Genomic DNA, 18,986 nt, shown 5'->3' on the forward strand with positions numbered 1-18,986 from the left:
GCTAACCTAATTCTTCGATCACATTTCATGTACCCTTGTTATGTCATTGTTAGAGGTATAAGTAACGCCCTTTCTCTCAAATTTGTACCACCGACTGTTGTCAAAGCCATCAGGAGAATCACAGATTGAGCAATTTGCAGCGGTACTTACTAGTAGTCACATAGCTACTTCTTTCAGAGACAGAGAACAGTGAGGAAATTTAGTGTTTATTGGAACATCCTGGCAGCTATGTTCACTTCATATGTGCTAAATGCAGTTTCGAATGAAAATTGCTTATGTATTTTACGCTATTATCTTGGCTCGAGTGATCTCGCAGTACAAAATGTGTGAATCGAAAAGTCGCCGATCATTGCGACACTCCCTAACCTGAGACTTCAGCGAAGCTGTATACGTGTTCTCATTTCGTGATATACTGAGGCAAATAGTTTCAGAGAGATATGCAAGCTATATAGGGAGGCAAATAATTTGCGACAGAAATCATTGCACCGACGGACAGTCGGAGAGTGCAGTGCCGTCAGCGTCTACGCACAGGCAGGGGCAGTATGGAACGCTGGTATGATGAGCGGCACCGCAGCCAAGCAAATACCATCGCTCGCGAGATGACCGACCGAGCTGGCCCCCTCCGCTGCGGGATGGACACGGGTGACACCCTCCTCACCTTCCATGAAATCACCCTTCATTGCCGCAACTCTCGCCTATCGCTCCCTCCGCTTCACAAATCCCTCCCTAAGCTTCAACAGAGAACATGGCGCCATTTACGGGAACACCTTCCGCTCTCCTGCCCGACTTGCCCTAATTCACCCCGGTGCCTACTCACCCAAATGCAAACTCTGCAGACACCCACTAGCAGACTATTCTCAAATTCTCCTATTCATGCCTGAAACACTCTCCCCCTACCTCTTGGCATGTGGGTGGTACCAACTTTATTGAGACTCTGCTCAGTTATGATCTGGCAGGCCCTAGTCCTGGGATGGCTCCTCACGAGGAGTGACCAGGCAACGAGGGCTTTGTTTAGTTTTTCATCCGGCGTTCTGAACAGCTCCTCCCACGTCTCTTGTGAGTTAGCTGGCAGTAGCGACCTGGGAGGGGGTAAGCCCTCGCACCCATCCGCAGCTGTGGGAGGCTGCTTTGGCTAGCTTGGAGCCGGATGTCCAGCTGCGGCTAACAATCTGGGCAGCGGAGGTCGCCACCAGGCACAATCTGGTGGTCACGACCAGCAGCATGAAGGCCGCCCACGGAACGGCGGCATGTTAATTTTCTTTTGATTCTTTTGGCCTTCACTAAATAACGTTTGTACCACCACCACCTCAGCCAGCTGTGGAAGAATTCGACGACGAACGCGCGAGCGGTGGCACGAGCGTTCGTCGTGTTGGAAGAGGGAGGGGGGCATTGCCTTTCAAGGTTGTGGCTCTTATGCGGCACGCGGCGTCGCCATGTTGAACGAGGATGAGCGTCACGACATTCCGTACACGACACGCGTTTTTATTGGAGGCGAGTTGGGGAATGTTACGAGTGGTTCTGAAGCCTTTCAAGACATAGGTAGATGCGCCAGGGATGGTCGGTCTCGAGTTGAAAATATGCAGGCCTGAACCCTTGTAGAGGTAAACAATGACATAACAATGCGAATAATCTTGAAACAAGTTTTAAATAATAAACAAATTTGCTTTATTCGGCAATAATGAGAACCATGAAACACAAGAGTGCGCATGGTTTCTTTATTAGCTGAAAGTAGGCAAACATTCTTGGCGAAGGTGGGATCACAAACATGCGAAGCAAGAAATAAAAAAAAAGAGGGCACATAGGGCTACGAAGCACACACGGTGCTGATAAGCATTAGGTGCTCGAGGACTCGGCATCCGAGTAATTTAAGTGGATGTCAAACGTTATATTTCCGTCTATCACGAAGCCACCCCTTTTAAGAAGATCCCAGCCTATAGCGAACTTAAAATGAAAATGCTCAAGTTCAGCGTTACCGCGTTCGCAAAAGCAAGAATGTTCAGTGGGACCCTCTAAAGAGCGCCCATGACCCTGACGTCGCACATCGACGCACCAGTCGCGTAACGCACACTGAGAACCCGACAGCAGCCCGTTAAACTCAACCTCCAAAGTGAATTCAGAACCGACCAAACCGGGCACCCGTCTGGTCGACGCCCCGGCCTTCCCTCTCCTCGCTTTCTCTCTCTCCTCATGCTCGCTGCGCTTCCAGACGGCAACCGTAAAATAGGTGTCCCTCGTGTGCCACACCGTAACCTCGGCAAATTTCACGTCGTCCTCGTTGCAGAGAAAAATTTGGCTGACATTTTCGAGCCTCAGCACGTAACGCATTCCGGCAATCGATTCGCCAAACGCGGACGCCGTGGACAGTACTTGTGTCAAACTCTTGGACGTACCCGAGTAAGGCAGGAAAGGCTCGCAGGACGCAATCACTGGCTCCTGACCGCGGTACGAGGCATTTTGACGTAGGTATTCCAGTGTTTCGAGCGACAAGTGGGCGAAGTGCTCCAACTTTCGAAGCACCAGGGCCTTCTCCGTGCGCAGTGGCAACTCCGCGCTTGCCTCGTGCGAGTCTCGCTGGATGCGCAGCTGGTCCGACACGCCTGAGGACATCGCCAAGCTCGAGTATTCGTTCGTCCCTAGCTTCAAGTTGGGCTTAGGCGCCCTGAGCTCGCGCTTGAACTCGGCGAGCTTGGCCTCCTGGCCTCCGACCGGCTCGGTGAGCTCGTTCATCTGACTCTGAACTGCCGGCGGCATCTCGTCCTGGTACGGGTTAGACGGCAGCGGCTTGAGGTCTTCCAGAGGTCTGCTCAAGTCTCGATGCGTCACCGCCGCGGAGTCCGAGCTCGACTGTCTTGCGACTTTGGAAGGAGGGCCATCACTGCATCCGGTCGCGTAGTGTGTTGGAAGATCTCTGTGCAGGACTCCCCCGCCGCACCGCAAACACTGGACTGTGTGGAAGGTGCATTCGTTTTCGTAGTGCCGTAGCAGGTCCTGAACGGTGCCCACAAACTCGCAGCCGTGGTCCTCGTTCCAGCAATAAACCTTGATAGGAAAAGAAAAAAGGACTTCAAATTCATGGTCGAAAATTGGAATGTGGTCGTTATCATGCAAGATGATGTTGCTGTCCTGTCGCTCTGGACACATCGATTCTCAAAATTTTTTTGTGTTGGTTGTGAGCAGGAATGGCAAATCGTGCTAAAAGCATTTGTCTCGGGCAGCGCGTAGCCTAGAACAGTAGCTTTTCAAGAAGTCCCTGTATTTTTTCCCTAGATATTTGAGTGCACGCGCGTTTTGCGGCTGCGTGCAATCGCTGCTTTTTATTTCTCAGTTTCTCAACCTAACCTACGTGTACGCCGTCGTACACGTAGGTTAGGTCATCTATGCTCATTCTGTCGATGCTGAGCTTGAAATACTTTTTTCTGTCCTTCGCGAATTCGACCCGTTTTCCTCTTGCTTCTCCTGTAGCTGGGAGAAGTCTTCTCGACTTCTTTGTTTAACTGGTTTAACGAAAATGCAAATTCGCCTGCGCTTGTGGGGATGCGCGCTGCTACCGCGACGGCGCAAGCAAAAACTTGTGTCGCCACCTGTCGCCATCTGCAGAAAGCAGCGCTTCAGGGAGGCCAGTCGCCTGTTCCAAGAGTGGGCAACACGCGGCAGCCCTCCCTGAAATGCTGTTTTCTGAAGATGACGTCAGGTGGTGATACAAGTCTGTGCCAGGGCTGGCATTTCACACGCCATTTTTTCCCATTGACGAAAAAAATTATCATTTCCGTATTACAAAACGCGCGAATAATCGTGCAAAGTGGTATAATGAACCAAATCGGCGCCAACATCCGATCGATCTACGAAAGCTGAGCAAGAACAGCGTGCCATAAAGGTAAAATCTTTGTTTTTCTGAACGCACGCAGCCTAATATTTAGGACCCTGCATTTACGTGAGCTCCGGGGTGAACCAACGTACAAAGGCGATATTCTATAGACAATATGAGGAAGATCGCCCAAGCAGTATCTGTTGCTCCCTGAATATGAAAAGGCAGCAAACATGAACAGTAGGTGGTTAAGGTAAATCACTTAATGGGGCTTTTAAAGAGCAATACACCTACTCTAACACAAAAAAGCAGCTTTGGCAAGCCAGAATCGAGGAAAGAATATGTCATACTTCAACTATTATTCCGGCTTCTGACATGTACGGCGAGGGCAGCATTACTCTGCGGTGAAGGCCGCCATCTGCTGCTCACTTGCTATCTTGCTCGCAAAATAAATGCGCTCACCCAGTAGGGGCCATGTAGCTTTTATAGGGTAGTTGGTAGGCGGAAACAGGGTAGGCAGCAGCGGTTCAGGAATAATATCTTCAAATAAGAATTTCAAGGAAAAGTAAGGTCGGGAGCAATGCTATTGTTTAGAAGAATCACTAGTGAATTTATCTCTGCCATGTACCCAACATTCATTTCTGATGTTCTAGAGCGAAGTTCAAGAGAAGGAAGATTGTGCTTTGAAGAGAATGTAGCCATTGATCCATGCACGAAATTGGCCAATATCGCAATTTTGCTTCGAATGTTGCGTCGAAACGAAAATACCGAAACGTCAGTGTGACGTCGGACGTATCAAATGAAGGCTTTCTTTTTGCATTGCTCTCTCTTGACCTGTCGCACCAAAAAAGTGAAGGAATATTGAGTTCTAACAGAATATTTTACATCGTCCTTCATTGTCCTTGTGTTGTCATAGTTTGTGACTTTTGATAGACACAAAAAGGAAAATTTAGTCAGGATAAATTAGGAGATTAAAGCACTGCAACAGTAAATGGTTTGACATGCAGAAAATAAGTAGCGCAACATATGCTAATGCTGGATTCCCTCGTCCCCCTTGCTTCCCCCCCCACCCCCCCACCCCATAAAAAAGAACGTCAAGAAATGCTTTACGCTGCTCACCTTCAAGCTATTCGCTATCCTCGTAGGGAATTCGTAAAGAACGCACTCCGCTTCTTCGAATTGCACTGCATCCAGTGAACACTGTCCGACGCCCTCTTCAGAACTGGCGGCGTGGCAAGATTCGCACATGGCATGCGAGCACGGCAACAGTACTGTGCGTTTTGGGATCAAGCGGCAGAGGCCGCACACACGTGAATTCGGCACCTCGTCGACGAACCGCGTCGGTCGCCAGTTGACGCCGGCGAGGACGTGGTCGCGAAAACGGTGCACCCGTCCCGGTCCGTGATCCGGCATGGCGGTGTCTTCAGGCACGAATCCTACGCTCGCACAAGAGCGCGGTGGCTTTTGCTACCGAAATTATCGCTTCTGAGTGGTCTCATACACTTTGGCCAAACCCAACAACAGGGACAGATAAAATGAGCCCAGTGCCCAATATCGCATACATTTCAGGCCACTTTTCGCATCTCAGCCTTTGCGACGTGGCGAGGAACAAGTGCTGCGTCATCGTCGCCGACAGCCGTTCGATGCATCTACCGGGGATTGTGCCGTGGGGCGCGCATATAGATGGTGCTTTCTTTTTCTATTATCATACGCCGCCATCTCGCTATTCCATATGGCTAAGCAACTGAGATACGACGAGAAAATGACGGATTCTTTAACGTCATCAAGCATATTGCACCTCGTATGCAGAGCTTCTACATGTAAAATTATATCGAAGAAAGGAAAAACCAAATATACGAATAGCGAACACGTCACACTCACGAAGCTTTATAAACAAAAGCGAAGGTACAGTAAGTATAAACCCAATAACTTGGCCATTCGTTACCAGTGACAGTGCCCGAACATTGACGTTTGTTAAGCTGACGGGAGTAAATGATTTCGCTGGAAGGGTTCGCTAAAATGCTACGTCTATACTTTCCGGATTCATGTGAAGCTTGCATCAATGCTAAATTTTTGTTGCAGTAGCAATAGACATCTCCCTTGCACTAAAACGGGGTGACTCATTTTTTATGACAGAGGGTGTCAGACAGAACCCGGAACCACACTACATATAGCATAGTCAGGAAGCCAGCCGGGGAGCCAGCCACTCAGCGAGCGAGATATTTGCTTGTGTTAAGGGTTGGTAGTTACAGTGGGCCGCATTCATGGTACATAAAACTGCTATTGTCCAGTAAAACTATGCGTTGAATATTATGAGATGCACAGTGCCATCGTCTCTGAAGTTACAGACTAAGGCAAATCGAAGAACAAAATACACGCCGCATCGCATTTGAAAGTGGTGAAAGGCTGCAAATTATGTCCGGCGAAATTTCACATTCGAAATTTCGAAATCGCCACATTCAATGACCACTTCATTTTCTGCAAGTGCGAGTTTGTCCTGCGGCATAAAATTTTTGACGCATCTTATATCTAATACACTAACGAAGGGTACACGTACCGGTATTCCATGACACAGCCAATTTATATCTCTGCGTACGAGTGTAACTGGATATTGAGAACTGCAGTGTTAACTTGGCATTCAAAACTTTCTCGTGCACCCGTGAATTTCAATTTATGGATATGAGATACAAATAAACGCAGTTCCTTTTACATCGAACCAGCAGTCCCTAAACTTTCGCTCACAGCTGCACTTATGTGCATCGTTTGTTTCAGTGATGTTTAGCTGGTAATTATAGCGCGGACCACCGATAAACAAATCGTAAACCGGCAAGGAACTGAATCTTGCGACGCCTTTTGTTGCAGTTCATACCGTTATACACGCCCCCCCTCTCCCCCCCCCCCCGCAGAAAAAAAACTTTATGCATACGCACTGAAGGCCCCGGTGTAGCTAAAAACAAGCAATACCGGTCCTTAACTTGCGCATATGTATAAAAAATGCATGTGCCATTACACTCTGCGAAAGTGCATGAGCAGCGAAGCCGTTAAGCGTACGACACAAAGGTGACAAAGAATGTTGAACGAAGCTACGAACGTATTTATTGTCCTTATCGGTGGTCATCGTGACGACACGTGCGCAGACACACTGGCGTAGCATATGTGTTATTATATGTCTTTTTTACGTAGGACACCGAATGGGCCATACCGCCTTAAGCAGTGGGTCATACCCCCCGTAACTGCGGCCTCCCCATTACGATCACAGAGCGGTAGTGGAACTCTACGCTGGAACGATGAGCGGCAACGGAGCCAGCTGCGGAAGAAGACGGCGAGGTTGCGTCGATGGGCGCCAACGAAAAGGACGACGATACTCGAGCCTTTGCTGATGAGGATAATTTCTGCTCGCATATGCCACGATACCCCGGATCTGAGCGATATATAGCTTTGCAGTAAAGTTCCCTTTGGTCGCCTTATGTGGCGCACACTAGGTCACGAGCTACGTCATAGATCCACAGAGAGACATTGACACATGCGGCGATATGCGTTTGATTTTGTTCTTGGCTCTTCACTCCCTCTTTTTGAGAGAAAGTGTTTCCACGCGGACGCTATCAAATCCCAAATCCTAGTCATAGACAGCTTAGCTGTAAAAATCCTTACAATCCTCGTTCTCAGCGGCGTCGCGGTCGGCTAGCAGGCGCAGCGACCTTCGAGCCTGTCCTGCTTTAGTGAGATGTATCGGCTGTTTTCCTAAAGCTCACTGCACGTCCCCTCGATCAGACCAGCGGCGACACCAAGGGGAGACACGTACGACGGCTACGGGGTTTATGGATGACACTAGGTCGCCGACCACGACGCTGAGACCAAAGAACTCCGGCGAAAGTACATTCCATGCCTTTTCGCTGCGGCCGCTGTTAGCCACTCAAGCCGATCGACATACGAATGGATAAATTGCTGGGCCATATCAGCAGCCAAGGCGCGCCAATGAAGTCATGCGTGACACCTCCTGCCCCTTCTTTCTCTGGTGGGCCAGTGAACCGGGTGCGCCTGTGGGCATTTCTACGTTAATGTTCCGTGAACAAAGGTGCCGGAATGATTCTGTGCCCCCTCGCCCTCAATCCTTCGACGACTACGAACCTTCGATGACTACGAACGCTTCGATTGTAGGAAGGTGTGACCACAGGTTTGTCTGGCCTTGGGATCTATGGAGACCATGCTTTTTTGGCTGTGCTTTGGCGTGTTAGTGTGCCCTGAAGTGCTCTCTGAAAACATGCAGACTGGTTTGATGTGTAACTCGTGCGACGGGAACGACGTGCTGTGGTCCGTACTCCGATTAGTTCAAGTATCCCTTGTTCCGCAAATATGTTTGCCTCATCTACGTAAATAGACCCCATGTTCCTTTCCTCATCGTCTCGACTGTGTATTTTTCATGAAAGAAGCAACCATTACTCAAGAAATACCGGACGACGGAGCGGTAGCACTCAGGCTCCGTTTGACCTTCTGGTTATGTAGTTCAGGTACTCGTTGCTAGGCTAGGGAGCGACCCTCTGCGTGACGCCAGACTCCGAAGCTACGACCCTCCAATCCTAACGCGGAAACAGCTCGGTAAAACATCACCAAATCAGTTGAACACATTTCCAAACAAATCAGTTCGCCAAACGCATTCGGATTCGTTACGGAACCGAATCTGTATCTTCGACAGCAGGAGCCTACCGGTCAGGTTCGCAAACAGAACTTGCTTCTTTTTTGTTCTTTAGCCAACTGTAACCATTGTTCTTTCGATTTTATTACCGAATTATTACTTTATAGACACTTCATAGCTTCACAGGGCACAATTACAGAAAGGTACTCGCAGTTCAGTTACATCACGGTCGTTTTTCGCTCTGGCAGTCGTGTTCACAATCGAGGATCAGCCGCGGCCTCTCCGGTTGGCTTGACATAAGTGCACGCGCGTATCTTCCTGCGGCACGTGCTGACAATGAACATCTTAGTAGCCCGCATGGACATCAGAGCGGCGATGACACCTAACTACCGTACTTGTTCTTCTTCAGCAGAGGTAGTGTAGGTGCCCGTAGTCCTTTGCCACATGTTCCTTGCCTGCATGATCTTCAACTTGGCTTGCTTCGGTCAGCAGAGTCGACAAGTTAGTAATCAAAAAGCATGGTGGGAACGGGAGGATCACGTTACAACGTAAGTTAGCATATTGTGGAACATGTATTGGACAGAAGTGGATTTAAGGCTCTTTTTTCCTCTCTTTCTTTACTATCGTCATTGCCATAATTTCCAATTTGTATAAGGTTTCGCGCTGTGACAGAGTACAGTGATAATGGAATTATCCTCAGCGAATGTCTGTGATTGGAAGTAACATTACATTTCCGAGTCACATGGGTATTAGTCTAGCCAATAATCGGGAACACCCCACACAGCAGATGAGCAACTGATACACGGAATCTGAGAAGCACGCTGTTTCTTGCCTCATACTCAGAATATACGGAACCAGACAACATGAAAAAGACAGCGCTCGCCATGAGCTTTCTACTGATTTCCTGCTAAAAATATTACACTAGAGAAGCCAACATATTCCCAGCCACTAATCATTACCTTACTGTTATCAATCAGACCCCCCCCCCCCTCTTCACTCCTTTCACTCCACCACTTTCACTCCAACACCACCAGTCTTGTCTTAGCCGGGTCGGTCTATAGACCCGGTCTATCAAGTGGTCCAAGAGCCCGTAGCCGTTGTACATCTGCTCCCACGTAAAACGCTCCAGATCTCGCCGTTTAGCGTAGTTTCGCCATTTGTCACGCCTGGGAAATTGACAAAGTACCGCGTGGTCATGAACAAGGAACACCACAAAGCGAAGCCAATATTTAGAGCACAAACAAGCGATGAAAAAATTATTTCCTTCTGGGCACAGGTTCACACGTGAAGCGGACCTCGGCCGTCGATCATGTGGCTCCGACTGCTTCTATTAATTCAAAACACAAGCGCTGATTGCTACTTAATTCAAATTTTGTTTGGCATCTGCCGCGTTTACGAAAATTCAAAGCGGGTGACGCCTCAACAAAAAAACTGGTAACCGTAATTTCCTTCAAGGTAACGAATTTGCGCAGGAACAATTGGAATACCTGCGGAATATAACCTGAAAGTTTTGTATTTGTGAAAACTATGCAAACCAACCGGTAAAACATAATGAAGTGAAATTTCCGTCTACGCGTCACCTAAGATCAGTCGGGTAATGAGCAACTTTCCCCAGTTATCTCGAGTTTATTATGACACTACAGTAAAATGCGCCACACCAAAGCAAAACCTATATCTACTAGAACGAAACCACGGAAGATTTCTCGTTTTGTCTCGTAGCTCTTTTCAAAACGGTTGCGCTTGTTTCGTTTATGAATACTGCAGCAAAAGTGTCGTTACCTCTCGTTCGCTGACAAAACAGAAAACTACGTCCCACTGTTCCTCTTCGATCTGCCACGCCACACAGCCATACAGCAAGCTTTGCCCACTTTCTCCGGTATTTCCAACATTACCAGAACATATACGATCACAGAAAAAAATACTTAACCGAAGAGCGTACAAGCAAACTTGAACGTGTATTGAAAGCGGCAGCCGCAGACGAACAGAATCGAAGCCGAAGCGCAAACAGCGAAAGCTCCGTCCGCTACCCCAAGTGAAGCGACCAAATACAAATATAGGACGCCAAGTAAGAAATTGTCAAAATCACATTTTATTTCTGCACATAACTGCTTCAATTGATTAACTTTGTGTTTCTTAAGGACGACGGGTTTGTGCGACCATCTGTGACTTTTAATGCAATCTCTGTAAGACCACACGCGTCAGCGAACTCGCCGCAATTTCCTTCTTTCCTTCCCTCCTCTCTCTCCCTGTTATCTTTGTTTCCCCTTTCCCATTCCCCCGGTGTAGGGTAGCCAACCGGACGTTATTCTGGTTAACCTCCCTGCCTTCTACTTTTCTCTTCCCTCCTCCTCCTCCTGTAGGTTGCAAGACAGGCAAATATAGAGAAGTCATCAAATTTTCCGTTGGCTTTTTTGCAACAGTCAAACTAGCCCAACCGTCGATGCTATGCGTAAGACCACAGAATTCATTCGTTCACGGAGAAAACCGCAAGGTGAGCGCTGAAAGCGCCATTTAGATTTAAACTGACGGCTTCAGTCTGGCCACGATTCGTCTCAGCAGTAGGCAACCATGGTCCCTCATACGTGCTGCGAACATCACGCGTTATCGTGGCATGTCATCGGGAGTTATTTCATCAACAATTTCCATAGGGGCTGATAATATGAGGGAAATAAACAAAGTTGGAAGAAATAATAGACTAAGTAGGGCGGAGGTCGCGTCGTTAGAAAAAAAAATATTCCGTGCCTCTTCGCCTGCTTCGCTACATATGACGTCATTGGGCGACACCAGTACATTCCGCTGACGTCAGTGATGACTACACACCAATGTACTTGCTGTACTTTCGCTTGCCTACTTTAGACGCACGCATTCGTGGACAGATCATGGCGATTTTATGCTTCAAATCACGTGACTGGACTAGAAAGACGAGATAATTTTTTGGCAAGCAGGTGTTTTTTTTGGGTGTTGCAAAGTGGCGCCTAAGGTAGGCAATACTCACGTATTGCTTTTTTTCTTTTTTCAACTAAGCAATAGTATGGCACCCTGGCAACCCCTTCCGGTAAGCGACCTGTCGCGGTCGGGAAAGCTAGCGCAGGGCAGCCGATGAAGCCCGCTTACAACAAATATTGTTTCCATCGTCCTCGTGTATTCAACTTCCGCGTCTCTAAGTTCACTCTGTCTGCAGCAGCTCCTTAGGTAGACAATTCAAATCCACCACCGGATAACGCGAGCGCAGAAGTATATGAATTTTTGAAGCAATAATGGTCGTAAGCAGTGCACAAGTGACAGTTAAACACATTTCGTGAATTGTCTGTTGTTGGAATTGTTTCTCTGTAACATATATTTATTGTTGTTTGGCTTCTGTAAGTCGTATCCACACAATCGAGGCGTCGTATATTCTGGAGTGACTCACCGTGGTAGCCGAGTAGGTTTGGCGTTACTCTGCCAATCTCGAAGCCGCCGGTTCCATCTCTGCCGCGGGGTCCGTATTTCGTGGGAAGCGAAATGAAAGCACGCTATTGTGAATTACATTTGCATGCACAATAATGAGCTCCAGGTGGTAAAAATTACTTCATAGTTCTCCACTCTACGGCGTGCTTGATATTGAAGTCATGTTTTGGTGCAAGTAATACCAAATAATTTGTTTTTATTTGATAGAGTCCCTCTTTCGTGATTGCAACATATGTATATACACATGTCGTGTTTATCTTGCTTGTCGATGCAAGCTTGTTCGAACTCACCGCAAAAGTGTACGTCGGTGCCAGAACTCTGACGAACAACGCTGAATTCTTGAGGCTCCTGCTTCTCTTTTCAAGACATAAAAAGGTTTGCTTATTAATGAATTTATTTATTCAGTCTTCTGTCAACACAAGCATTGTTTATCCAAAGCACAACAAAAACTTGAAAGTAAATTGAAGTTTTATAAAGACAGTATTAAACCACGACGTCTCAAAGAAAACATAGAGCACCAACTCTATGCTTCAGTGCATAATTATTGACAAGTAGAAACTTCGCACCGCTACAATGAACTTACGGGGGGGGAGGGGAGGAGGGGTGATTTCATAGGTTACAAGAAATTTAACTTTTGCGGAACAAGCAAAAGATAAATAACAAAGAACCTGCGCATTCAGTGTCCGCGGCTGCGGACTCATAAACGAAAAATTTTAGACAAGTTGAAATGACCACTGCATTTGAAAAAATTTCATTGTAATTAATTGATCTAGAGCGTGTTTCATGCACCAAGCCTTCCAGAAATACGTGCTATTGTGCGAGTAAGAAAAAGCGCACGCAAGGTGTTTAGCGCTTTCTTGACAAACGAACAACCATCGTTTATTCTGACATCAAATTGGATTAATCCAATTAGCAAATTTTTACCGCTTGCTCTAAAAGTCAACAAGCATCAATAACACGTAAGAAATGAAACCAGTGCCAGTGTTGTCCTGTACTCGTCTTTCCCCGCGTTTATTGGTGCGACAATGGCCTCAAACTAAACAGGGGTAATTGGAGATCGCAGAGAGAGGCCCTGGTCCTGCAGTGGACGAAAACAGACTGATGATTATGATGATGATGATGATGATGATGATGATGATGATGATGATGATTATGATGACGACGACGATGACGACGACGATGATGGTAATATTTCCTGAAAAGCGAGGAAGACCGCGCAATGTGAAAAATACAACGTGACCATGCGCCCATAATAGCCGCGACATTAAGCTGCTTCAGTAGGAAAGCAAGATGAACAAGACTTTAGAATTTACTTACGAAATATGAGCGGAACTTCCGGTGGGATACAGAAGTGCCCTATTCCTGTTTTCAGTTTGCCATGTCTTGCGTAATTATTGCGAAAGCATTTTACGTCGCGTGAGGCAGAAGAACGGGCGTTGTAGGCAAAGAGTCCTACCAAATGACATCAGCACCAGTGACGTCATCAATGCCTTGTATGACGTGAGTAGAAACACAGAATAAAGATCATAACAATTATTAATGAAGTTACTTGAAGCAATTTTATGACGGCCTGGAAATAGAAAAAGTTGAAACAAGACAAGGAGCAGGGGGAGAAAGTGAATAAAGTGTGATAAACATAATGGAGTCTGCGCTGTGAGCCTACTAAGTACAGTTTTATTACATATTTTGGCGCAATGGGCTTTATATGATCCATGATGTGGGTAACCTTCTTCGTTGAGCCAGCGAATGACAGCCTCGTCTTCACGAAGTAAGCGCTCCCTGGAGACCCGCCAGTCGGCCTTGCCGTCGACGTGACGAGAGGTGAGCTCGTGTCCATCGTTCTGCAGAAGGCATCTATGTCTTTGGGTGAACTCTTAGAAAAAGGGCCCGTGAAGGTAAACCTTGAAGTCTCCCTTTTCCACCGCCTTGTGCTATCGCAAATAGAGAAGTCAGTCGCATCGGAGCCAACTTACCATTCAGGTCTCTCCGTTATGCTTCAGGCGATTCAACTTCCAAAAGAGCAAGTTTTACAGCAAAATGAAATGATTCAGACTCTTCGCTCGGCTCTGAGCCTCAAAGAAAGCGTTCCTACAGAAGTTGTGAACCCTTTGATGGTTAGTCGGGGAATCCAGAAGCTTTGATTGCGTACTTTGAGTACGCCTGTAGACAAAACGGCTCGAACACAGATGCAAGAAGAGTGAAGCATATGCTCCCTTTTATAATGGCATCGCGAGAAAATGGTACCAGCTGCGTATCATGGGACATCAATGTGATGCATGGAGTACGTGGATGGAGAGCTTCATCTCGTCATTCCGTGGCAGCCCGCTTGAGCGATGGGAACAAGCCATATCTTATCGCTAGAGGTCTTTAGCAGTGCTTGAGTATTTTTTCGAAAAGCGTTGATTACTTCAGCTTTGCAGAGCTGGAACTTCCACTGAAATCCGTTTTAACGCTCATAATGCATTGCCTCCCTCGGGAATTGCAACGACAAATTCAAGCTGCAGCACCAAAAACTATGGAGGCTTTGCTGGACTCACTTCCAGAGATCGCCTGCCATTGGATGGAGAGACCGACAAAGCCGAGTTGGGATATCCGATTGGCAGAAGTATCCAGAAGCGGAGAGTTTCATGTACGGTTACCAAGAGGGAAGTCACCATAGGTCGTTGCATGCTGCGGAAAGGGAGTCGTTGCCTGAGAAATGCAGTTTGCTTAGATTGAAAAAAAAAATTATAAATGAGGGTTCTCAGTCGAACTCTATGACAAAAAACGAGACTGTCTTTGCAGTCTGTGTGTTTATTACATATAGAAATTGAGGTTAATGGACAACGTACAAGAGGACTTATAGACAACGGAGCTTCGGCATCCATTCTTAAGAAAAGCAACGCAAGCCCGCACGATACATTCCGAGAGAGATCAGTTCATGTGCGTGGATATGATTGAAGCAAGAGAGAGTATTGTGAGTGGGCACGCCTGAAAGTAAAGTACCAATCTAAAGAGGCAGAAGTGGCTGCATTAGTTTTAGGCACTGAAGTACGACTTTCTCCTATCTCGTCCGGACATGAAGTTGTTGAGACTTAATATTTATTGGGACGATACGGTGTCTGTTGATCAAGAGGCTGACCAAAAAGAGTCGGGACAAAAAGAAGGCCGCCTACGGATACTGACGAAGGACAGTAATTCCTCAACACGACTCCGAACTGGTATGCTTGGGAGGATATCCAGCGGCAACAACAAAGTTCGAAGTGCCATTTCACCTGTCCGAGAAAACAGTTGTATGGCTTTTTTCTCACAAGTTGACGAGAGAAATGAAGGCGTGGCTGAAAGAAGAGCTACAAAAGATATTAGATGCTAATGTAATTCGCCCGTCGGTGTCTCCCTTCGCTTCGCCTATCACCATTGCTCCAAAGCAACACGGCAGCTGGCGGCTATGTACGGATTACAGAGTAGTAAATAACCAAACCCTGTTGGTTTCTTTTCCAATGCCAAGGATTTACACCATAATCGATGAAACTGCAGGCTGTACCTGTTTTTCTGGCATAGAGTTGTCCAAGCACTTCTGGCAGGTGCCACTGAAAGAGCACACCTAGCAATACACCACATTTACGACTTCATTTAGCATATTCGAATATTACCGCTTTCCTTTTGGAGGGAAAAACTTACCTAGTAGGTGTCAAGAAATGACGAACACAGTTTTGAGTCCCTTCATTGGACGCTTCAGCAATGTTTACGTAGACGGCGCTATCATCTACTCTAAAAGTGAAAACTTGCATGAGCAACACCTGGGTCATATTCTGGCATCGTTATCTGATGCTAAGCTAAAGGTTAATTTCAAGAAGAGTGAGTTCTTCAAATCTAAGGCGACATTTCTAGGCAGAGGTTTGAACGGAACAACGCAGAATACGAAAGAAGAATCGGTAGCTCGCATGCGAAGTGAGTGCACATCGCGTGGCTTTACTAGTTTAGTAGAGCCATACGATTTACACTCACTTCGCGTGTTTCTAGACTTTGCGAGCCATTTCAGAGCAGTCAATCAAGATTATGCTCTAAAAATCGCTGTCTGACAAGACTGACTCAGAGGGATGGTCCCTTTTGTTGGACAGGAGAATGTGATGAGGCCTACCGAGAATTGGTCCAAATAATTTCTTTTGATCCTGTCATGTGCATACCAGATTTTGCGCTGCCATTCGAGTTGAATTCCGATGCTTCTCACTATGGAACGGGAGCAGTCTTATATCAGAGACACTCATCATGACCATCAAACCAACAGCTTCGTGTAGTTGGATGCTACAGCTACACATTTAACAAAACTGAATTGAACTATACCACAACAGAAAAAGAAGCTCTCGCCGTTTTAAAAGCTGTGCGCTACTTCCGTTCATATTTGGAAGGTGCAAAGTTCAAGCTATACACAGATCATGAAGCACTAACGTACATATTGAAGATGGCCGAACTGAAAGGAAAGATACCCCGTTGGGTGAGTGAACTGCAGCAATTTGATTTTGAAGTAGCTCATCGCCGGGGAGCTTCTATGAAGGACGCAGATGCAATGTCTTTTGGAGATGATGTCTTTTGGAGAACCTACATGAAATTGACAAATAGGTTCGCGTGGCCTCGCAGGAAGCAAGAAACAAAAGGCTATGTTTTATAATGTCATAAATACCAGATTAACGAAGAAAATTTAAACAACCGACGCAAAAAAATGACCATACCACAATATTCTAACACGCCATTTGAGGTTATTCACCTAGACGTCGCGGAACTACGAAAAAAGTCTGAAGGAGTTAAGAAGACACAATCCTTAATGTTGCGCATTGATGAGTGCATCAGGATGATTGCAGCAAGACCTGGTAAAGAAGATGCTTACAGCGTAATTTCATTTTTGAACAGGAAAATGTTTGACAATATAAATGTAATTGTCTCCTACAATGGACCTGCTTTCCGAAGGCGTCGACTACAGGAATGGGCTGAAAAGCGCAACATCAAGTTACGGTTCACTGCGCCCTATCATCCCGCAGCAAATGGGCTAGCTGAAAGGGCTATCAGGGACATCAAAGAATACATTAGCATGTATCCAGCATTTCTAGGTGGTTGGAAATGTTGTCTGGAAGCGGCAGTAGCCCCCCAGAACCATTCGTATACAAATGGCCAGGATGCACTCTATTTGCTGAACTGGGAGACCACCTTCTGCCTGCGGATATAAGCCTCGGCATTGACAAGAATATAAAGCTCACAGAAGCAACCAGAACTGAAGATAGTAGATCAACGTGTCGTGAAAGAATGAAGAGAAATTTCCACAAGAGGCAAAATACAACGTTACCAACACTCGACGTGGGCGACTTCGTACTGGTAAAATGAAGGCCAAGCCAGAACGCGGCCTATAACGGACCATTTCGGGTGATCAAGACAGCAAGTCAACAAGGCCACTTAAAGACCATATGATACATTGGTCCCAATGACACCATGGAATCCGCTGCTTTTGGGAATATATTCAAGTATCATCTCAGGAGGGATACAAACAATGCTGGGGGGAATGAAGCAATCCTATGACGGCCTGCGAGTAGAAGGAGTTGAAACAAGACAAGGGGAGAAAAGAGAATAAATGAGAAGTGCCATAAACAACATGGAGTCTTTGCGAGGCTACTAAGTACACATTTATTATATGAGTTAAGAGGGAGCACGTGAATTAAGTGGTTGTAAAGTGAATGTAAGTAAAATAAGCGGCACTGAGGTGCATTCAATCGGATTAAGTTGGTTCAACATGCCTTAAGGTTGATTAAAGTGGATTAAGGTTCGTACAAATGAGAGAAAGGTGGACTAAGGTGGAATACATTTGATTAGGCTGTATTAAGTTTGGTACAAATGAGAGCAAGGTGGATTCAGGAAATAATTCGAGAAGTCATAATGCTTTGATAATCGTATTCTTGTTAGGATACTTCAGTCACTGTGAATTTTTTTCATCGAGGCTGTTTAGATGAATTCCGCGACGGTTTACTCAACTCATCAACTGTAAATTATCATGAACTCTAAATCAAACGAAGACCGTGTACGAGCTCCGATGTTTGCTTTGAAAGGTAATGAAAAAAAATATAAAATTAAAGCAACCTTGCGTATATCTCATTGGAATCGGTGATGGCTTTCATTCGTGTTCCTTTTAACCTGTATTCTAAATTTTATTTTTCGATTGACATTATAACGGCTCCACCTTGGACGTCAGCTGAGCCTTTGCACAGCTGCGGTGGTGCAAGCTGACGCCGTGATGCTGCAACGTAGCCTGTGGGGCAGTTGTCTCTAAGCACAGCTTGTCTTATCTATAACAATGATGGAATCAGGGGAAGAATGCTGGTTGTAAACGCAAAAACACATTTATTACACTTCCCCTTTGAAACAGCCGCAAGATTGCTCTCAAACTCAGTTCTCACGGCTAAGGCGTGCTGGCTGCCACCAAGGCGCGTGACAGCAAACAGTGCCCTAGCGCTGTCAATGCGTGAGGTATCTTGGTCGCACAGCTTTAGGCCATGTTGCCACATTGAAATGCTTATGTGACGGTTTCTTTCAGAGGTTTACTCGTACGACGCCAAAGGTGAAAACCTGGCATGATGTTTGTCTGCTCGCCGCTACACGTGTGATCGGAAAAGTGTTTTGAAAAAAAGAGACACGGCTTGCCTACCTCGGCGACCGCCATCAAGTCGCAAAGCTTTCGGTGCTGGCGTATTTTTGTAAGTGTTTGAAGGCACACACATGCTTATGATTGAAAGCGGCAAAGTGATTCCGACGCCTTTGAGATGTTGCTGCTGCTGCCTTTTTATGGCGTTTGTTTACCCTGTAGACCTCGAGACACACCAGGGCGGCCCTTCGTGTGATGAGACGCAAGCCCAAAGTTTAATTATCAAAATTGATGGTACGATTCTAACAGAAGAGAAAAGCTTAAATACCCATGTATATCCGTTCCTGTTCCCCGTAGAAGCAAGCAGGAGGTATGTATTATTCCGCATGCATCAAATTTTCCGCCTCATGGCCAAACTACAGTTACGACAAAGCGCTGAGAATTGGCGTTTCTGCATTGATTCGGCAACAGGGATTTCATAAATGAAACAAAGCAGC

General features: G+C 46.4%; 1 protein-coding gene across 1 annotated transcript; it reads right to left on the reverse strand.

Annotated features, from left to right (window-relative positions):
• Nucleotides 1-1,641: 1,641 nt before the first annotated feature.
• LOC139060935 (uncharacterized) lies at nt 1,642-5,428 on the reverse strand. The gene is made up of 2 exons (XM_070540284.1): nt 4,925-5,428; nt 1,642-3,039 (listed from the first exon to the last, which is right to left on the reverse strand). Exons 1-2 carry the CDS (start codon nt 5,216-5,218, stop codon nt 1,834-1,836), a joined length of 1,500 nt encoding a protein of 499 aa, XP_070396385.1. The 5' UTR covers nt 5,219-5,428; the 3' UTR covers nt 1,642-1,833.
• Between the last annotated feature and the right edge of the window lie 13,558 nt (nt 5,429-18,986).

The sequence above is a fragment of the Dermacentor albipictus genome, chromosome 6, assembly GCF_038994185.2.
Source record: "Dermacentor albipictus isolate Rhodes 1998 colony chromosome 6, USDA_Dalb.pri_finalv2, whole genome shotgun sequence".
Classification (NCBI taxonomy): Eukaryota; Metazoa; Arthropoda; class Arachnida; order Ixodida; family Ixodidae; genus Dermacentor; species Dermacentor albipictus.